We start from the raw sequence: 22,944 nt of genomic DNA, 5'->3' as shown, positions 1-22,944 counted from the left end.
ACCTATGAACTCCTGTGTGCTCGGCTGCTGTGGCAGAAATGGCATAATTCCCAAAGATAGTGATTCTAAAATTGTCATGTCTGAAAATTTAAATTCAAGAGGATTTATTTTGTCTGTGGGAACCTTGAATTATGCCTCTGGCATTCATAATTGTAACAGACTATAACTGTTGACAGGAATTGTGAATATTGACATAAACCTCCATTTTTTTTTCTTAAATTATTTTCATTTTTAAATTAATAGACATGATCTTTCTCATTGTATGCAAGATGTATATTTTCTTTCTTGGGAGTCAGAGGAGCTATCTGCCTTCTCCCCAACCTGTCTCCCTTCAAATAAAAATCATTATTCATACCCAAACAGTGGTGAGTCTATTGGAATTAACCTTGACAAAAATGTTTTCCTTACCTTTCTAATCAAATAGTGTGGATGAGACAGAGTATTGTCTCCTGAAAGAGGCCAAAAAACACAGTTTGGTCCAATGAATTCTTGCCTTTCTAATCGTTCTGTGATTTGAATTGAGATCCAGAAAGGTTATCTCCTCTAACTGCTGGCACAGGAAGCCTGAGTTTGCTGAGATTACTCCCTCCCTCCTTCCTCACCCTGCTTTATTCCAAAGTAACTGACTTTCTCAGGAAAATAAACAGTCACAGACTTCCCTTTCCTTTCCTGGGAAATGAATGTATCTCTTCAGTGTTTATTTCCTATCTTACAGTACCTGTTTGTTTTAGAAGTGCCTTGTGTTTGCTAAAGATTGGTCAAGAGCACTGGACAAGCTGATCAGTGGCCTTTCTCTTTCTGGCTTTTTTGTTTTTTCTTTTTTGTTTTTCTTCTTTCTTCCTTTCTTTCTTTCCTTAAAACTAAGGTTTGCCAGAGTGATGCACTGATGCTGAGGAGGCATCAACAGCTATGGGACTGTAACCCTGTCAAATGTAAACACTGGCAGTGTCTACAGAGAGAAATCGTGAGACGCTGAAGCAGAGTGTAGCTGCTGCCAAGCAGGTCATCTGCTCACTAAAGCTCAGATTGCAGTGTACCCAAATCATAAAACATGAACCTGTCCAGGCGGATTGAATGGAGGACTCTGAATGTGAGCAGTAGTGTTATGAACATATCTGAGCATCTCTCCTGCCCTCTTGGATTTGGTCACTACAATGCAGTTGACATCTGTATCCTTGAGACAGTTGTTATTGTCTTGCTAACGTTTTTAATTATTGCGGGTAACTTAACTGTTATATTTGTTTTTCACTGTGCTCCACTTCTGCATCATTATACCACCAGCTACTTTATTCAGACCATGGCCTATGCTGACCTTTTTGTTGGAGTTAGCTGCTTGGTTCCTACTTTGTCGCTGCTTCACTATTCGACAGGTGTCCACGAGTCCTTGACATGTCAAGTTTTTGGATACATCATCTCCGTGCTAAAAAGCGTCTCTATGGCGTGTCTTGCGTGCATCAGTGTGGATCGCTATCTCGCTATCACAAAGCCTCTCTCCTATAACCAACTGGTCACACCTTGTCGCTTGAGAATCTGCATCATTTTGATCTGGATATACTCTTGTCTGATCTTCTTGCCTTCCTTCTTTGGTTGGGGAAAACCTGGTTACCACGGAGATATTTTTGAATGGTGTGCTACCTCCTGGCTAACTAACGCCTATTTCACGAGCTTTATCGTGTGCTTACTCTATGCTCCTGCTGCCTTTGTCATATGCTTCACCTATTTCCACATCTTTAAAATTTGCCGACAGCACACCAAAGAGATAAATGATCGGAGAGCTCGATTTCCTAGCCACGAAGTGGATGCTGCTGGGGACACTGGGCACAGCCCTGACCGCCGTTACGCCATGGTTTTGTTTCGGATAACCAGCGTGTTCTACGTGCTGTGGCTCCCTTATATCATATACTTTCTGCTGGAGAGCTCTCGGGTGTTGGAAAACCCAGCGCTTTCCTTCTTAACAACGTGGCTTGCTATAAGCAATAGTTTCTGCAACTGTGTGATATATAGCCTCTCCAACAGTGTTTTCAGGCTGGGACTCCGGAGACTGTCAGAGACAATATGTTCATCTTGTATGTGTTTAAAAGACAGGGATATACGGGACCCTAAGCCAAGAAAACGGGCTAATTCCTGCTCTATTTAAAGAGAACTGGAGCATGTAATCAAACATGGAGTTTTGATAGCATTTGATATATCTGGAAACTTGCCAGAACAGAAATATTTACTTGAATAGTTTGCTATGATCTTAGGGATGAGTTTAAAAGGGATTTCAAGAAAAGGAAAAGGCGGCTATAAGAGGGGTCACTGAACTTAAATACAGCTCTTGAAATTGTGGGGAGAGATTCAGCAGAGAAGATGAAGAAAGTCAGAACTCAAATCTTCCAAACGGCATGAAATAACTAGCAATCAAAGGAGGTTCCTTGTAAAATCAGTTAGTTATTAGTTACTACTTTATATTTTTCCCCTTGTAGAAAGGTTGTCTTATTATCTTTGTGTCAGAATATACTGTAGCCTTCTGAATTTAAATATATTTAAGAGGAAATAATCAACAACACAGTAAGTGGCTATCCATAAATTATATTCCTGAGGATTTACAGTAGATGTTGCAGATTAATAATCAGCATTCTCTCTGCTTACATCTTGTACAATTTTCAGTTGTACAAATAATCCGCAATTCATAAAACATGCTCTGGGCATGATGCTTTTGGATAAAATTGCACATTTTGATACAATTTTCACAAAACTACTACTTCTCTTTTTCCATTTTCCCCTTCCTGAGCATTCCTGGTACCCTTGGTGTGAGGGTGGCTCCAAAGCCACCTGATCCTCTTTTCCTGCAGAAAGAAATAGCCCTTTCCAACCAGCTGAGTAGGCGCAGTCGCCCATGTTCAATGACTTCTTCATTCTTTCATTCTCTCGATCGTGTTAAATTAGCGCACAGTATTGATGTAGTGTCCTTTAGGGTGTACTGAAGCTTTTCCTTTATCGGCTACACAGATAATCCTAATGCAGATATGATAATGGCACACAGCAGTGTGCATCACTGCTTAGAAAATTAAAAATAAATAAGAGAACCTTTTCTTTGGGACGTCTAAATGGCTTACTGTTGTAGCTGCCAATCCTTTCTGTGAATCTCGCTTGCACATACTGTACTTTTTTCTTTTTTCTTCTTTTTTTTTTTTTTTTTAAGAGAGCTTGTGGTCTGTGCCTAATGTTTTCATAGCACATGGAATAGGTCAGTGCTACAGGATAAAAAAATAATTTAAGAGAAATACTTCTGTGCAGTTGTTGAATAGATATTTGTTAATGAAGTGTTCTTGGAGGAGGTGACCAAGAAAGTTTAGTATCAAATAGAAGCAAAGAGCTTCAGTATTTCCTTTTGTAATGAACTGACTTTCAGGTCCAGTGATTAAATATTTTTGTTTTGCAAGAGTGCATATTAGGTTTGTGTAATAAATTGCCAGGGGTTCAGATGCATGCCAATAAATGAAATATTTAAATTATTATTTTTGAACCAAATGTAATTTTCTTAGATGGTTATTGGCTTTTAAAAAAGGCCCAATTATTGATCATTGGTGCCTTTTAACACTGCACTATTATTCCTTCTCTTACCAAAATGCGTGTGTAGAGATTGTGCCTATTACTTTTTGTAAAGGAAGCTGAACCACACTTGCACACTGGTGGTTTGGGGCTCGATACCCCCGTAAGTTTGTTTTGTTGAGGTGGTTCTGAACCCCTGTACATTTTTAAAACTGTAAGAAAGCTGAAACAATGGAATAAAGTAGTATTACGTATATCAAAACCAGCCTTGGCTTTAGTTCCCTGATGTGATGCTCTATTCTCTTGGAAAGTGTTTTTGGGTTAGAACTTAAGAAGGATCTATCTGAAATCCCAAAATGAAAGCTGCTTACTTGCTGTCTCCAATGATTTCTACTGATTTCTTACATGGCATGGTCCTGAAAGCGGGTTGAAATGTGACTTGAAACATTCTCCCAGCTAAGCAGAACTGTTGCTGACAGTTATCCCTGACAGATACTACAAAAATGAGTGGTATTCTTTGCACATGCCTCATCCTGCCTCACGCCTCTGGGAATCTGTTTGTGACGGCCTTTTGCAAGCTTACTGCTTTCACAAGGCCCTCCATGGCAGACTGCTGCTTTCGAGAGCAGCATAACCCTGGCCCTTTTTATAAACAACCGTAGACCTCATTTAGCAGTGTTACTATACTTGGTTTCCCAGTAATAGTCCAGGAACATGCGAGAATTAGTCCAGGAACAGTGAAATATCCAATTTCTCATAACTCCCTGGGCTAGTTTCATAGCAGCGAAGTCGCTCTGTAGCTGCACGGCTCGCACCCTGAGGTAGCTCTGTACCTGCACTCCACGCTTGGACAATTCTCCACTCTGGCCTTTGGGGACGTTCCTGGTAACAAGTTTCTATGCAAGCTCCTGAGAGTCGAGTGTAGTTCTAGAAAATACTTGGAGTTTTATAAACCTCTTATTAAAAGCAAAAAACCCAAACTGAAGGAGGCAGAGCTGTGACTAGCGCGGAACTGTAATTACAGATACAAACAGAGGTAAAAGCCAACACATAAGTGTTTATAGTGCCTTATTTGAACCCTGCTTGTGTAACCTCAACAAATGGAGCTGATGTGCTGCGACCTGAAGCTCTCCTGCCTGTGAACAGGAGCTCAGAGAGGCATCTTCGCCGGGAAGCGGCTGCAGCAGAAGGTGCCTCGGCAGCCCGCCCGCCCGCTGCCCTGAGGAGCAGCGTTAGCAACTTCCCTCTCTGCCAGCCTGCTGGGCTTGGGGACTGCTCCGGTAGGATGAGGACTTCCTTTCCCCTCAGGCTGTAGTTGGATTGAGAGAGCACTGTAGAAATCCACTACCCTGCAAGCAAATGATAGGTTCCCTTCTTTCTTTTCATAATTTTTCTTTCTTTTTTTTTTTTTTTCCTTCAGGCATGAGTGTGATAGCTTGCATGGATATAAGAGTGCTAGTTTGCTTCTCTGGGCCCTCCGTTCCAGTTGCTGGGAAATTGCATTGTTCTCTGTACATCTGAGTCTCCCGGAATATGTCAAATTAAACATAGCCAGCACAGTTCAATGCTGCCTTCTTTATTGCTCTTTCCAAGGACAGAATCTGACCTATAATAGTAGCCAGTCACATGAATGTTTAAATTTAGTAAGTGGTTTCGTTTTTCAAAGTATTTTCTAAAAACATTATTTTAAATTTTGTTCAAGGAAGGTTTGTTATTGTTCTAGAAATGCTGTCTGAAGCTTCCAGCTGGTACTGCAGAGAACTGCAGAGCTGGACATTTTAATGAATAAAGGCCAACAGAAATTTCTGTCCCCCAATTCATCACAAAAATATTTTAAGATTAATACCCTGCTATCATGTACCTAAAGGTCTTTATGTAATAAATATCTAGAGAATAGGTGACCTGATACTAACCAAAGAAGTCGACGTGCACAACCCGACCAGCAGATCAGGGCTGGTAATTGCATATGATAAACAAGCCTCTCCATCTCCTCAAACCTTGAGGGAGTTGCTAGAAATTCTTAGTTCTTTACAACATTATCCAGTCATGGGGAAAAATCAGCTTTTTATAGGTAAGATGTTAAATAAAAAGGTTAAACTGAAGAGGTGTCATAGGTTAAGAACAAAAAGTATCTACAAGGCTCCTTTGTGCAAGTAGATTGTTTTGCCATTATATTCTCTTAAACTTGTGTAAGAGAGGTTATGTAAAGATGGATCATATAAGTGTTTTTGAAATTTCATGTCTTCAGCCTAAGGAAAAGTTAAAAAAAAATCATATAGTGGTGGCTAAACTGCTACCAGAAAAGTAGGTTTAAAGTATTTTTTTCTCCTCTTTATCAAAATTTATGTGTTTCCTTAATTTCTGGAAATGCTAGATTAACTTTCTCTTTAAAAACATTATTCTTTTATTATTATTATTATTATTTTTCATTTTGCTTACAAAGCCATTCTATAACTGTGTTTGTAGAAGCACTGGTATCATGCTATGTTGATTTTTGTGCTTCCTCTAGTGAAAGGTTTGGAGTATTTTGCTCTGTTGATGGTGCCTTTCATAGAGACAGTTTGTGAAGATCTTTTATAAAAACATTTATAATGTTTTTACAAATATTCTTTATTCATATTTGGCAACTGAATAGCCGTAATCACATTTATATTTCACACTCAGAAAACAGTTTTTATGTAAAAAAAAAAAATACATATATATATACACATATATATATATATATACACATGAAGTAGCTTACCAGACAATACCAAAAATCAGCTATTGAGAAAAGGGTGTCAATGTAAGGGTTAGCTATGTCATTGGCTTTTTATCTAGCATATAACAACTGGTGTTTAAACAGAAGCAGAAGTTGTTGCAGCAGTATATGGAGCTGATGGGATATGCATCACCTTTTATACTACCACAGTTGTTTCTCAACATTAAATTATTTTATCTATTAGGGTTTGCAGCCAAGCAAATAAATACATGGATTGTTTTTTATGCTGCTGGTTGACTGCTGAGGATCCTGCCTCCGTGCATCCAAGCACTGGCTCACTCTGGGACTCTGCCTTTAATAAATCTCAAGAACGAGCTGCAGTGATGGCCCAGAGCTTGTTTGCCAAGGAAAGTGCCAGCAGTTCCCCAGGCCAGACCTGCCATGGGGCACTGCGTCTGTGTAGGTGGCAGTGACCTCCCCACCTGTCTCCAGGGAGCAGCTCGCGTTCCCATCCTTCCCCTTGGCTGTCGCTGCCACCTAAAGAACAAGTTTAAATCTTTAAGCTTATTGTCCCCTTTGCCCCTCTTCTTTTCCTGAGGTGGATTTATGGGAGGGGTGGTGCATCATTTTCCTAATGATCTGAATTGCAGTTATTTTGTTTTTTTTTTTAGTAGAATATTGTTATGTATATTGCTGAATGCCAAAACAGACACGACTGTTAATTTGCAGCTGACTAATTTTTAGGGCTTTTCAGAAAAGGAAGTATCTCTGAGATTGTTTTTTTATCACTTAAAATATTTTCCTGCACCTTAGAGATAGTATCTTTCAAAGACTACTTGTTTTTTTTCTGTACCAGATGCGGCATTTAAGTAGAACCTGATTTTTTTTTTAATTTTAAATATGTGTGTGTATATATATCTATATGCGCGCACACACACACAGAGACACTGAATTATATACTGAATACACAGAGATCTTTGCAGTCAGTAAACTTTTTAAATTTTAAAAGACTATGTTATTTCTACACTTTCTACAGATTAGTGGGGTGAAAGCAATTTGGGAGGTTATTCAAGATAACTTCCTACTCACAGATTTTTCCAGTCGGTCTTCCTTATTTTTTTCCCCCAACTGATAATTGGAAAATCCTTCTAAAAATATGACCCGAGGTCTATGAGTTTCAAGTGCTACAGGAACAGTTTCTGAAAGGAAGAAAGACTGTAAATGGCTTTGTTCTCTGACATACCCTTAAGGAAATACTAGCAAAAACTAATCTTGCTTTAGCATCCTTAATTTCTGTGGATTTTTCTTTTTTCAAAGTTATGTGAAAGATAAGGTGAACATACAGAAATCTTAGTGTTTTCAGTTGTGTTGACAGGAGGCCAGGAAAAGCAATTTCAGGCAGTAAAAATGCCTGAAGATCTTTGTGATTTTATCACAATCTTCTGCAAACTGCTACCAAGCTTAACCCTCCTGAGCAGAAAGTGGCAGACTTGCTAAAGCCTCTTCTAGTTGCTCTTAATCAGCAGGTGACTCCAATTGAACCACAAAAGGTGATTTTGCTCACAGGCAACTTGTATAAGTGCAATGATTGCCAGGGAGAAAGGGTTTGCTGCTTATATACAGCATTCCTGGTGCCTTGAAGTTTGTCAGCTAGGTTTTATCACCAGTGTCACTCAAAATTGTGATGAAAAATGAAGGTTGAAAAGAGGAGCCCAGGCAAGTCTTTATTTTGCCCTCAGTTTTGCTTTTTTGTTTGTTGAAGTGAAAGCTGTGTGTTTTATTGACTTTATTTTTTCTTCTATATGATACTGAAATAGCTGCAAACTCTTTTCTTCATGGAAGTAGTCAATTTTAGGAGGAATTTAAATGAAAAATAGAATGGGAAAGTATCTTAGGGATATGTTCCCTGGAAAAAAAAATAGTATGCTAATTGCAGAGTCTGTAAGTAACTTTAATTTTGTGTGCTCTAAGTAGGAAAGTCTTAAAATATTGGTACCTGGGGAAGCTTTAGTGTGTGCATGATCTTTTAAGTATTGCTTAGACATTGGTGTGCTCTAGTATCAACATTTAGAGTTGGAAATGGGCAAATGATATTTTCAGTTACTGGAGAAAGCTGTTTTGACCTGAAAAGGCATCCATTGTACCCACTGGGGTTTTAAGTGTTTATTAACCGGCTATTGTGCTTGGATTCTCATCAGCTGCTTCGTGATGGGAGCACAAACAGAGGATCTGTGTCTCAAGGCCGAGTTGCTGACAGCTCCCCAAGCAAATCAGTGTTCATGTCTTGCCCGAAGTTATTGCCACAAGAGAACACAGGCCATGCTGTGTATGCGGGTGGTTGTGTCCTGTGAGGGGGGAACTCTCTTCTTTCCTGAGGCAGTGTATGGGGTTAGCTAGGTTAGGCAGTGAATACCCTGAGGTTGCCTTATCTTTGCATCTGCGTTCCTGTTAAAACTATGCGCTTGACAAGTAAAAGCTGTGCCATTTCCGAAGGAGGAAACTTTGCTGTTTCGGACCAAAATTTCTGGAGCTCTTCTCCAGTTTGACAGGCCACTTAAATCTCTGGTTCCATATCTTGGCTATACCTGTGGTGGGTTACGCTATCTGTATCATAGGAGCAGCAGATGGAAACTTGCCTGAACCTCCCCTCATCTCCTTCTACTGCTGCTGCTTCAGATCAGGCTGTGCAACAGGTGAAGGCATCTGCCTTTTCTCTCTTTGTATCTTTACTGTGTGCTGTTAATCATAGAATCATAGAATGCTTAGGGTTGGAAGAGACCTCTAGAGATCATCTAGTCCAACCCCCCTGCACACGCAGGGTCACCTAGAGCACGTGGCACAGGACTGCATCCAAGCGGGTTTTGAAGATCTCCAGAGAAGGAGACTCTACAACCTCTGTGGGCAGCCTGTTCCAGTGCTCTGTCACCCTCACTGTCAAGAAATTTTTCCTTAAGTTCCTATGGAATTTTTGGTGTTTCAGTTTCCGGCCATTTCCTCTAGTCCTATCAGTGGCCACCACTGAAAAGAGACCATCCCCGTCCTCTGCACTCCCTCCCTTGAGGTATTTATATACACTGATTAGATCCTCTCTCAGCCTTCTCTTCTCCAGGCTGAACAGGCCCAGCTCCCTCAGCCTCTCCTCATAGGGCAGATAATCTTCTGGGGGAGGCATGGGATGGGACGGGACAGCTGAAGGCAGTTATGTCTTAAATGGTTTCAGCAAGGCTTTTGCTGGGTTTGTTGATTAGGCATTTTAATAGCAAGGAAAGTGCTAGCAATTTCCAAGAGGAGATTTGTGTACCAGGAACAGTGACTTGTTATTAGGTCAAGAACAGATTAATTTCTTTCTCATCTGTCTTCATTCTATGAACAGGATCTTCAGAAGAAAATGGTGCTATGATCAGGTTAATTTGGGCACTCCTTTATTTATTTATTTATTTTTTTTAGAGAGTTTTAATGCTACTGGGTGTAGTTAAGAGTTGAGAGCATATAATGGCAGGGCTTCAGTGGTGGTTTTTCTCCATTACAAGGTCTTTGGGGACTGCTTTGTGGCTAGAGTCAGATAAGCGCTAAAGTGTACAAAAATAACCAAAGCCAAAATAACCAACTCGGATTATAGATGAAAGTACTTTATCCAAACCTACTTTGTGATATTGGCTGCTAAACGTTGCCCAGGTAATTACCCATGTCATCTCAGGAAGATGACATAAAAAGTCATAAAATCTAATAAGTATAAACATAATTATGAGCTATTATAATTAAATTATTCTTTGGATTTTTAATTATAGTTACAAATAACCTTTTTTTTAATTCAGGAAAGTTTCTTTGGGAGAGCTTATTCTTTTGTGGGTTAGTGTCCTGGGAGTTCGCAACCAATTATTTATTTTCCTTTGTGGATTGGGCATTTCAAACTCTGCTTTGCTTGATTTTTGTTTTGGTTAAGGGGGTGTGTGTGTGTGTTTTCCTTTTTAAAATTAATCTCCATTCTGCAGATATTTAAATGTGTTCTTTGCTTGAGTCATGTAAAAGCGTCTTAGAAAAACTCAGATCATGCCCTTTGACGGAAATGCGCCTCTTCTGAAATCTGCTTAGGCTATGTTCCCGGGGCTTTGAAAGAGGTAGCTTGTTGGCGCACCTTGCTAAGCAGATCTTGGGTGTCCTCATCTCCTCAAGGTTGCAGAAACTGCTTCTGCAGGTGTTTTGTCATCTGAGAATATTAAAGAGGAAAAGAAGCAAGCCTCTTCTAGTGCACTAAAATATTATTTGTCACTGATTTTATCTGTAAATGTTATTAACTAAAGCAAATCTGTGTGGTTTTTTCTTTTTTTTTTTTTTTTTTTTTTTTTTGGTCGTGAATCAGCGTTTTGGTTGCAATTTATGGAGGTACTTTGTGTTGCTATAGCTATTCTCAGTATTTCCATTTACTTTACTGAAAGTACATGAGGGTCACAGCTTAAGTGCTGCCGAAAGTTTTCTTTATTTTTCTCTATACATTTACAACTCCTTTCTGCTGGTTTATTTTATGAATTTCACTTCCTTAATAATGCTTGTATTTTAACTAGTACCAAAGTAAAAATAATAGCAAAATATTCTTGTAATAATATTTTTGTTGCTGCTAAAAAGAAGGAAAAAAAATCATTTCATGAAATATGTGCATGTTTGTTAATGAACTAAGTTTTATCTGTTTTCTTGAGAAGCTTTTTTTAATGTCATCTAAAATGTTCACTTAATATGCAGTTACTGACCCAAAAAAACAAAAAACAACAACAACAAAAATTTGAGATACTAGTAGTTATAATGAGGAGGCCTATTATAAAATCACTCCATTCATCATGATTTGTCTGTATCTTTAATATCGTGTGTAATTCTGGTCCATGGCATTACAAGTGAAAAGAACTGAAAGGATGGGCAAAGGTCTTAGGGACCAGGAGCTCCTCTTCTCTGAAGGTGACTTGAAATGACTAATATTTTTCAACCCGGTGCAGGACCAAGTGTGGGGCACTCTGAGAGGTCTACAGAGTCATGAATGTCATAGGGAAGATCTGCTGGTCATAGTTGCTTGTTGTGTGTCTTCCAGTATAAAATAAATAAATTGTTTGTTTTCCTGTCACAATCTAAAGTCCCTTCCTGCACCAGATGTGGGCAAACTGTGGCATTTCTTACCAGAAGATGCTGTGGATGCCAAAAACTGGCATGGGCTAAAAAGTGATGTGGAGAAATTTGAGGAGAAATAATGTATTAACGTGCTGTCATCACATGTCTGACCTGAGAGACCATATGCTGCAGATCATCAGAGGCTGGGAGCCTTGAATGGGGAAACTGTCACTTTCCATTTGTCCTGTTCTTATACTTTTCCCTAGACAACTGTTCCTGCTACTGCTGCAGACAGTATTAAAGCTAGAGGAGCTATGGGTGGGCCTGAAATGTCTGCTCCTTGTGTTCCTGCTCTTGTCTTGCTGCATGCTTGCTCCTTTGTGAGTACTAACCTTGGGTACTTATTTTCATAAGCTCTTTGTTACACTAGCAGCTGCTTTTTTATGAAGAAAATTAAGTGGAAAATAAGCATCTGTCACTGTGTGTCTTTGTGTGTGTGTGTATAAGGTGGCTGGGAGAAGAGTCAGCGTGCACAGACATCCCTATCTTTTCCAGCTATCAAAGCAAAAAGTCAGTGGGAGCAGCACAGCCACAGGCTGTAGGGGACTGGGTTGCTAGTTGTGATAATCATGCTGATAGTGCTATCCCATGGTCAGCCCAGCAAATATCACCGTGAGCTGCAACAGGACAAGGACTGAGGCACGCCATTCCTGTTCACTGGTAGACAGGAGCATGCTGTTTTTATCCCCAAACTTCTCTAGATCAGGATTCAGGCTCGGGTTGGTATACTTGTGGAGCTGGTCACAGGGGTGCTCCGTCTGTCAGCTTACCTTTATGACTATATGACCCAGCCAGAGTTTGCAGAAGAGAAGGGTTTCCTCCTACTCCTTTTGATTTGCAGTTAGATCAAGTAACATGGGCTTGCCTTAGGTAATATCGTATTTTATTTTAAAGCTAGTAGTGTTGTCCTGTGAATAAGTTGTAGTATTTAGGAGGCATTCAACAATGTATTTGGTCCTTCCATCCCATGATGCTTGTATATATTGTACAGCCTTGTCTTTAACTGACTAAATCATATTCTCTATGCACAATTTTAGTTTCCTGAGTTGCGGTTCAGCACAGTGCTGAGCTTGTAGGCTAGCTTTAGTCTTTCTATTGCTTATTAACTCAGGAGGCTGAAAGAGTGGGAAAATGTTAGACAAAATCATATCTTACAGTGTCAATGTTGAGATTATTTCATGGCTGCAGATGTCTTGTTCATGTCCCTGTGGAAAGATGCAAGTGAGCATGCAGCAACCAGCAAGACCCGGGGAGTTTTTGTTTTCCTTCCTTACAAGTTAATTACTTACGGACCAAAGAGTATGTACTTTGTATTTGAAAAAGAATATTCTCATGCCACAGATTTTGAAACTTCAGGTATATATTTGGTTCATATTGCTCTATTCCATTGGAAACATTAGTCATATTACTGTAATTTAAAATACTGAAGGTTGGAGGCATAGCTACCAACAAACATTACATATCTCCTACCACTGTTTAGACTTGTATACACAGAGCAGTTTTAGATAAGTCAGGAAACTGCAATATTTTCATCAAAAGGCATTTTTTTCAGCTTTTAAAATGGGGTATCTCGTTATTATTAATTATGTGTTTATTACATCCATAGGTATACCTCCTCTTTTACTAGAATTCTTAACGGCTTCAGGGGAATCATTGAGTTTTAAGGGACCCTGGCTCCATTTTCTGTATTCAGTCCGTCAGGGATATGGCAAACCCTGGGTCTCCTGACCTGTAGGAGGTGCAGCGCGTTACTCCCAACCCAGAGCATTGAGGGAGAGGCAAAAGCATTTGAGGCAGTGCTCATCAGGAGGTAATGGCCACGAGAGAATGGTGTGCATCTGGGTGCTTGTGTGCTCCACTGAAGGCACTATGTTAACATATGTTCACAAAAATTATGTTTCTCATGTCTGTTAATAAAGCTGTTAAAATGCGTGAAGCTTTAAAGAAAAAGGGCAGGGCATTTGTTAGCTCCAGTTTGCTACATGCATTTCATTTTTTTTCAAGCCATTTTCAGAGTAGGTAAATTGATGGGAAGGATTTAAAAACAGTATTAACGTTACCATTTAAGAAAACTGTATGAATGTTAGGTTTTAATACTTTACAAGATTATTTAACTACAAATTGGGATGGTAAACATGAGGCAGTTGAGAAAGTGTAACTCAGGGATGGTTTTGGAGCATCTGTAGCTGGCTCCCAGCGAGCTGGCTGCTTTATGATCCTCCCCCTGCTCCCTTGTGCAAACCACCTTGCAATTTAACAGTGCAGTGAGCATTTTCCTTTGGAGTTAAGTATAGCCATATGAAAATATGAGGCATTGAAGTATCCTGTAATGTGTTTATTCCTGCAAGATTGGATCGAGTTTTTCTTTACCCGGAACTGATGGGGTCCAGTTTGCCCAACAGAGAACTCTAGAACATTTGAAGTTGGAGCTGAAAGCTCAGATCTTGCTGCAAATACAAAATGTTCTTCATGGACATCACGAGGTTCAGTTCCGTAGCGGGAATGTCCTGCTCAGAACGCACAAGTTGTTGCTCAGCCTCATGCTGCTGGGTCGAGGCGTTGGGAGCTGACTGCCATGCTGCCTGTGAAATGGAGGAGGCCCCTGCAGAGCACGAGGTCCTGCTGTTTACACTTCTGTTCCCTGCTCAAACCTTCTTTATTGCTAACGATAGAATAGTGCCACGCACATCAATTGGGCTCTGGTTAGGTGTCCTGCTGTTAGAACTGGACAAAACACCTCTCTCCATTCTGTGGGAAGTTTCCTGGGAGTTTGGCTTCTTCAGTTCTTTCTGTTTCCTTGCAGCAGCATTTCCTGCTGTGTTGGAGTGGACATGCTTTCCTGTTAATCACTTTCAGTCAAAATAAGGGCAAGATTAGCATGTATTAAATGGTTACATTTATGTTTTGTTTTCTTGGAGGTTCCTCGATTCACAGCTTGAATTAGGTTGTGAATTTAATATTTTAGGACAATGCGAGCAATGATTTTTCATTGCTAGAGCTTGTGTACTTGTGCATTTGTCTCCAGCTTGCTAACTGATAGAAACTTAAGAAGCGTAAAATTACTAGCAAAATCTTGTGTAATTACTAGCAAAATTTTAGTGTTAAAATTAGGATTAAAACAAAAATGGAGTATTTTGACCTATTTTTCTTCTTTTCCTAAGGTATTTTTTTTGATTTTGAGCTCACTTTCAACAGTTACCAGAACACGCAAGTTGTTTATTAATTTTTATTTTATTTTCTAAGCACTCTTGGTTTTAAAATCACAAGTGTGGATTATGTTAGCAGATCCAAGTTGCAAAGCAGACAACCTTCACTCAGCAGTCATTTCATTGCTAAAATAAGTGTATCCCCCCTGGCCTGAAGGTAAAACGATGTGTAGGTCTAGATGGGAGTCCATGGTGAAGTCTCAGCACTTCACAGTCTGGCTTTCATATCTACATTTTAGACACAACTGCCCAAAGTAATGCTGCAGCTACCGCCTTTTCAGACTCGGCCTGCTTATGAGCTAAAAACGCTTGAAGAGTTGAATATTTGATCATATACACCAAACTTCATACCAAGCAAGGCAGAAGCTACATGATGTTCCAGATATATTTTAGTGCTCAGCTGTGCAATTTTATGTATGTGTCCTAAAGCTGGCGTGACAGCACTGGAATTCTATTACAACTCTTTTTGCTTGAACAAAGTGTTCTGTATTGGGTTATTGCTGGGGTTTATGTAACGCAGGAGCTGCTGCCCAAGCAAGGCCGAAGCAGGACGTCCTTCCTCGCCACCCTGTCGCCCGCAGAGCCGCCATCTGGGCCTGTGGGATGAGCTCCAGAGAGGGCCTGGATGCCATCCAGGCCGTGTTACCAAAAGCTTGAAGTGAACAGGACAAAATCTGAGCAAATGAAGCCGTTGGGCCTCAGAGATACGTTCGGGGACCTCGTGGCTCTTCACCACAAAGTCTTTGTTTCCGAGAGTTGGAGTGGGACAGTTTCAGATAGGTCCGTATTTTCAATATTTGAAGAAAGTTTTACCTGATGTCTTGTGGCTTGTTTTTGAGTCTGTTTTTCCTTTCTGTTTTGTTACTGTCAAATACCACCTTATGGAGCAGTGCTCTCTTTGTGCTTGTGGGGAGTTAAATTTATTTCTCCCAGTAGAAATGAATGTGAAAGAGGAGAGAGGCTTATATAGCCCCATTTACCTTTCCTAGTTATATTCCCTTAACATAGGGCAGCTTCATTTCTATTTAAAGAACAACAACAAAAACCTCTTAGACCTATGTATTGGAATATTACATAGAAAAGCCAAGTTTTTTTTAATTGCCTTTTTTTTTTTTTTTTTTTTTTTTCTGGTGGTGACATTTCTTTTAAAAATTTTTTTACAAAAATCTGTGGATTCAAACTCTCTCTATCCTGGTGCCTTTTCAGTTTCTTGATTTGTTCTGTTCCTGTTCCCTAGACTTTAAGTAACATTATTTTGCTCCTGACTTGAGGTATAAATTACCTACCCAGTAAAACTGCAAAATATCATGTGTGTAGGGAGGAGGAAAATTGCCTTGGTCTTCAGAGTTGAGCAAGGGCTGATTGTGCAGGTTCTCACTGATTTTTCCCTTTTTAGATGATCAGTAGTTATCTTTTTCTATATCTTTTTTTTTTCCTCTCTTATTTTTTTCTCCTCTCTCTCTTCCTGCTCCATCTCTGATAGATCATCTTCTCCTTCTAATGTGCCATGTCTGTAGCAATTTGGATCTTTATTCGAGATTTGTCTTCAAACTTACAGGATTTTCTCAGCTCTGTGAAGTGCCTTGCAGAAGCTGGGACATTTGAACTCCATTCCAGAGGGGCATTCTGGAAGCCAGGACTTTCTGAGGCAAAAGTTGCATCAGATGTCTATAAGAGCTTTGCTATAATGATCATCTTGGACAGATAAGGTAGAACAGCCTTGCAAACAGAAAGCGGTTGCAGAGTAGTAAGTTGTGCTTTGTGAAACAGATTCCCAAGGGGCAGGATCACAGTCCAAAAGGAAGTGTCTGAGCAGGGTAGGTGTAAGAGCTGCCTGTGAGGCCTTGAACAACACGGACGAAATGAAGTCAGGTGAGGCATCTCAAACAGGGACTTGCTGAACTGTCTGCCCTCCCTTCCACCGAAAGAAGGGAATGCCCCAAGGCATGGATATTTGTACACTTAATGGATAGCTTGATCTTGCTGCATATTAGTGAAATTTAATTTTAAAGTGTGCTGCACATGTAATGAATTTGCCCATCATTCTTTTCTCTGGTTTCTAGGATATGTGGTAGAATGAGGCCACTCATACTGTTCTTCAGCTAATGCAAGAGGCGTTTTTAAATGCTGCTAGGTGGGTGGCAGGCAGATAAGAATAAATTCCATTTCTTCTCTGTTGGAATCAACAGCATTTATTTTTTTACCCCTTATATGGAGTAGAGATTTTTTTTTTTTTTTTTTTAACTCTGTGTTAATGCCAAGAAGCAGACAACATCAATTCCTGCTCTGCACTGCTTTCGGTCCCAAGGTTTATGTAAACAAAGATTTTGATTACTAGTAAAATGTTTCTTAATTGCACTGTTGCATCTGTATAGACATCTCCATAAGAGCCTTAAATAAGAATTAAAAGGTGTTGGAAAATTTGTTATAACTCCCCTACAAATTTTTAGAACTTGTATAAGTTGCTTTTAAAGGTTTGTAACATTTTCCTAGCCTATAGTGAGTAGAAGGTGTAGTTAGGAAGGTTTGAAGGCTTTTTTAGGAAAGCTGCAAGTCCAGCTGTGACGATACTTGTCAGCTCAAGACAATTTCCAGAGCTTGGAAATTTCTTTTTTCAAGTGTGATCAGAAACATCTAGTTTTGCTGAGCTGCATTTTATAGGAAAAAACAAACAAGCAAAAGGAAACCTTCGTGCATACTCTGCAAAGAGAACAGTATGAAAAAACTTAAATTGACATTGATAAATTTGTTTGGCACAAAATATTTTAGAGCCAGAAGTAACTATTTTAGAAAAATTTATCTTCAGAAGTCATCACGCTCCAGAATGTGCCTCTGAAATTTTTGCATTATGCTAAAAGCATTTAGAAGTTGCTTGTATTGCAGCCAGTATTTGTTATCATTATGTAATAAATATTGTACAGAGAAAAAGTAATGACTTTCTAAATATAAAATTTTTCTTGCATCTCCCGCTTCCAAGTAAAGTTAGTCATTTGCACTTATGGCTGTCCTAAGTGGACAAGAAGACATGAACAGTATGCAAGCCAATAAATTGTTAAAATTCGAATTAAATTAAGCAGTAAATCACATGCGTAGGAAAAAGTTGTTCTCCACTATAGGTCATTTTCTAAAATCTCAATAAAATAGCAGGGTAATTCTGTTGCTTATACGGATGCCACTAGTATGCGGAGTCTTAAATCACTCACTTGTACAATTGCTGTAGCATTACAACAAGGGAAAGTTGTGCAAGTGATAAATGCACTAATGATACTCACTTGACTCCGTACATTTATGGGTAGTGTGCTTGCAGATGAATTATTAACTAAGTGTAAAGAAATGTACTCTTTCAGAGTGCTGTTGTCTGTACTGTAAAACTTTATTCCAAGTAGGCAGTTTAAAAATATATATATATATATATATAATTGATATGAATAGGTATTTCTTGGAGTTCTGCTGTAGTGTTCCTCAGGCTATTCTTTGTTTGCAGGTGATGCTGGTTAACTGATTTGAATGTTTAAAAATTCTATTTTTTTTCAAAAAAAGAGCAACACAGAAGAATTGATATGAGGACAACTAGTCCAGAGTTGCACAGATTTTGTTTGAAATTTATGTCAGGATGGTAAAGAATGTTTTGCCCAATCTTTAAACCAGCAGAAAGTTTTTGCGAAGGATGCCAACCTTTCAAACTTTTCCTGCTGAAGGTCTCAAAAAAACACAATGTTAAATGTAGTAATTCCAGTTGATAACTAGCTGGTTATTCACAGATAAAACAAATTTATGTCTTAACAAATCCATCCTGCCCAGCAGGAATTGGAGAGACAAAGAAGACCATGATTTAGTGAAAATACATTTGAAATCCTTATATTTTATCTTTGCACTAATATTCATGTACAGTTTGTGAAAAGTAGACTGGCTAACAATTAAAAATTGCAAGCACCTTTGCTTTACACATGAATGAGAAACCCTCTGTCGTCCTCTCCTTGAATGTTGAAAGGAAATACAAATCGAGGGAAGGCAGGAACCCACTGTGCGGTTGGGAAGATTCATTTCCATAAGAAATGAGGCTAAAAATACATTTTCATGCAACACTAATTGTGATGTATTGGTGGGAACAAGTTTAATGAAGAGCTGTCTTATGCATTTACAGGATAACATTGTTCCTGTAATTGGATGCTGAAAGCAGCTTTGTTATTTGTTGCAAGGAATCACAGAGTCACCCAAGGATTAAGGTTGGAAGAGACCTTTGGAGAACATTGCACAGGACTGTGTCCAGGCAGGTTTTGTCATAAGCATGACAAGAGTGATGATGAAGTCTTTTTTTTTTTTTTTTTAAAAAAAAAAAAGATTTAAAATAGAAACAATGCACATGGGCATTTCTAATGACAAGCTGGTGTGTGGATGGTACCAGTGCCAATGTTTAGTCAGCAGTATTAATGTTACTGAAACAGAACATGTTTTTCAGGATGCCAACAGTATTTTTTATAAAGCCTGTTCAACCAATGCAAGAAAGTAATACTTAGAAAATAATTGGAATATATAATATATTGAAAGTGGAGTGCATAACAAACAGACTGCTTTTGTCTGAATCAATGCTGGAGGATTTTCAAGCCCTCTGGGCAGCAGTCTTTCTACCTTGGTGGCAGTAGTTTACAGTAAAGGGGTTGGGATTTGAGTTTCTGTTCTTATTTCAGTGCCTCCCTGGCCTTGCTATGGGTGGAAAGACTTTAATGACGATGGTTATAGATGGCTGTTCCTTTTCTGAGGGTGATGGACAAGAAAATGCAAATCAAAGGACTTGGTGGCCGAATGGGTGTCACGCAGCATGGGTAGCACTCAGGTTATGGGTAAGAAATAAAGGGCAAGAACGTGGGGCACTGCTGTGGTGAAAAGGAGCAGATTGCTTTGTCAAAGTCTGTTGAAGAGAGTTCATGTTAAAATATTAAGTTTTATTATATTTTTCTCTTTCCCTCTTACGCAATTATAGTATCTCTTGTGACTCCAGTAATTATTTTTAGGTAATATTTTAGATAGCATTTTAGGTAGGAGTTAATTTAGATAAACTGTAAATCAGTTTTAGAAAAAAAAATGTTATTGTATAAGTCTCTTGGTCGGCTCTAAAACATCTCCTGTCTTTGTGTCTTGTTGCAGCCTACACTGGGCAGCAGCAGCATTTCTCTGCCCCTCTAATTTTCAAGGGCTGAGATGCTAATGGGAGAAAGCAAACCAGAGGACATACTTAGAAATGCCACTGTCTGCAGTTATAGAGTTTTAGCTAACATTGGTCATGCATATACTGCGCTTAACTTCTGGCAAAGAAATTGACATCTGCTTTTTAAGTATTAGCATAAAATGTTGAAAACCTAATGAAAATATATTATTTTATGTATGCTAAGTGAATATGTAGTCAGTCATTTGCCTTAACAGTCATTTTCTTCATAGAAGTGAAATATTAATATAGTTTGTGTTGTGTTTTTTATGCTGCACAGACACCTTTTGTTTAATGCATTATATAGGCATGCAATTTAAACTAAACTTTGTAATGTTAACAGGTGTTTTAATAATTATTCATCATATTTCTCATTCAGAATAAGAAAAAAACATTTGATTTGTGTTCTCTGATTTGCCCATCTTGTTGCATAATATTTAGCTTTTTTCAAGTTTGATTTCCCATCATGCTAACCAGCCGGCAAAAAATACTTTGTGATACTGTACGCATGAAAAAAACACTTTTTTTTAGCTAAGTAATCACTTGTGCTTTGTCTAAAAAAAATTAAAGCTTAAACTTAAGTCCAGGGTAATGATAACTTAGAGGATGACTGAATCTGATTTTGCTGAGAATGCTAAACTGCTGAGGCTGAGCCAGTGTTTATGAATGCAGTTTGGGAGCGATTGTAACAGTCTCTTACTTTGTTTTTATCAGTCTACAGATAAGGATATTATAATCCAGATAAGGATATAATTCTGAGCTATTCAAGGTCAATGGAGGAATTCACAGCTCTCTTGATAGTAGGAAGTGATACTGGGACTGTGCCAGTCTATTACCACTAAGCCTTGCTGTTAACAGAGCTGAGTTTCTCATAACCGAGCAGATAAAATGAGGTAGAAACGGCCACACTGCTGCACTGGAGCCAGGGCGCAAGTGACCAGAGGTCCTGCCTGAGCCTGAAGTGAATATTCAGGGGCAATGTATGCTTTAGTATATGTGGTTAAGAGCACACAGGTACAGAACCTGGCAAAATAAATACTTTGTTCATGCTTTGGGCTGTACTTTTAGCAGTTTAATCTGTGGTAATAAAGATAAAAGCTGGGATTTTTTAGAGAAGCCAAGAGGCATGGTGTGTGCTTTCTACTGCTTTTCTCTGGGATAAGTGGCCCCTTCTCTTGGGCAAGGATACAGAGTCAAAGTGCTTCTCTTCTGCATCTTTGTAATAACATTTGCTAATAAAAAAAAAAAATAAAAGGGTAAGCCGTAATATCAAAGAAGTTAAAAAGGAGCAGATATGTACAATCAATTATTAATACTTTAGGAAGAAGAATTTTCCAAATTTATAGTGGTTTATTTACACCATGGCTTATATTTGCATTTAGTGCTTTTTCACAGATAAATGTAGGGATGAGATATATAATTTATTGATACCTGTGTGGAACAATCCCATTTGAAGCATGTTTTACCATCTGCTATAAAATTTGGAACTTTTTATATGTAATCAATACTAATGTATTGGATAGAGCGTAATTGACAATGATTAAGTTTGGCTATGAGGCTAATCCTATGGTACTGTGGGATCCAGCAGTGAGAGTGGGAAAAGGGCTAGCTAGTACCCACTCATATTTGTTTCCATTCTTCATCTGTAAAATAGAGATAATATTTTGCAGGACTGTTAGGAATTTGTTAACTAATTTATGTACAACTATCCTAGCATAGCCATAGAGGCCAAGTGAAAAATAATAAGGAGCAATTTTCTCTCTAGAGCATGTATTGAATTGTGTGTGATGAGGCTTGTTTGCCTGCTGGACAGTAATTAATTACAATTTGTGAATTGATTACTTGGTAACTGACAATTCTTTATGCTGAAGTAAAAAAGATGTGATGGAAATAGGTAAATAAAATATTGCTTATGCAGCAAATCCTGCGTTTTTTGTTTCTTAATCTTTGCTTGCCTAATGTTGTGTGTATGTTAGTAGTGCAAGAAAGATGAGATTGAGATGGCAATGAGAAATGTTGGAGTTTTTTTCCTTAGTGAGACTTTTCCCAAGCCAGCAGGAGCTATTCCCATGGGCCGCTGGTTCGCATACGCCTGCTCCACCTCAGCCGCTTGGCACACTGTCCTGTGAAGGAGGAACGGGGTCACCTGCAACCGGCATTGCCTGCTTAGGCTCTGCCCGTGGGGTGCTCACAATGTGGGTGCTAGGAAAAGTGGGTGGCACTTGCAGGTGAGTTCAGATAAGTAAGAAGCCAACCTTGGTTTTGTTTCTTTGGCCTTTTAAAACCAATTTTCCCCTTCTCACACCGTCACGAAAGCTGAAACCCGCCTGCCCGCCCCATTGGGAGTGGGAAGCAGGCATCTTGCCCAGCTCTGCTGGCACCTGGTACCCATCAGCCACACTGTGGCCACTGCTGGCTGCTGCTCCTGTGGGTAGGTGTTGATGTAGAGATGGTTTTGTTATGTGCAAGACTGGGGGGGGGAAAAAAAACACTTGTATATGTATTTAAATACATAAAAGCTATTTCTGAACTTTTTTTCTTTTGCATGTACATGGAAAACCAGTTGTGGAAATAATTAGGGGAGTTTGAATCTGTAAAGATGCAGCATTTAGAATACTTTTATTTATAAGGCCTTTCTAACATTTGTATTTGTGGAATTAAATTAAAATAATTAGTTATTTACTCTCCTTACACATCTGCACTAGATAAGCAGGATGCAACATTTAGTGATGGAGAACCTTGCTCATAGCAACCAGGAGGCTTTCTTGTTCAGCAGAAATAACTGCTATTTTTCTTTCTTCAATTGTAACAATTTTTGAATAATAATTGGAAAATAGCAGAAGGACCTTACCCAAAGCTTTCAGTAAGCCCTTTCATTTCACAAAATCCATTCCTAACTTAAAAAAAGGAGTAAAAATATAAACAGCTTATCTACTGTCTGCACTTTATTTGTGTCTGCTGGTTCTCTGCTAATGTCAAGGAGATGTATGTTGTGGTATTAGCAGCTCTGACATGGATTACTTTTCAGATTCACTCTATTCTTTCTGATTCCCATTTCCCGGGCCTGAGCAGTGATATAATTACTGCAATTTCTCCTTGAGCAAAAAGAGCCTTGGAGGAAAGGAGCCTGCAGTCTTGTTCTTTCA

The 22,944-nt window shown here is 39.0% G+C and overlaps 2 protein-coding genes across 2 annotated transcripts in view; both read left to right on the top strand.

The window, feature by feature from the left end:
- The window catches only part of RABGAP1L (RAB GTPase activating protein 1 like), a 177,205-nt gene that overhangs the window by 53,149 nt on the left and 101,112 nt on the right, over window positions 1–22,944 (top strand). The window lies entirely within an intron of this gene.
- Window positions 534–2,530, top strand: GPR52 (G protein-coupled receptor 52). Its single transcript, XM_010213348.2, has one exon. The coding sequence runs from the start codon at window positions 1,052–1,054 to the stop codon at window positions 2,135–2,137; it is 1,086 nt and encodes a 361-aa protein (XP_010211650.1). The 5' UTR covers window positions 534–1,051; the 3' UTR covers window positions 2,138–2,530.

This window comes from Tinamus guttatus, unplaced genomic scaffold, assembly GCF_059628265.1.
Source record: "Tinamus guttatus ecotype Peru unplaced genomic scaffold, ASM5962826v1 Tinamus_guttatus_pri_ptg000211l, whole genome shotgun sequence".
Lineage (NCBI taxonomy): Eukaryota > Metazoa > Chordata > Aves > Tinamiformes > Tinamidae > Tinamus > Tinamus guttatus.
The sequence above is the reverse complement of the archived record's forward strand: the minus strand, read 5'-3'. Positions and strand labels throughout refer to the sequence as shown.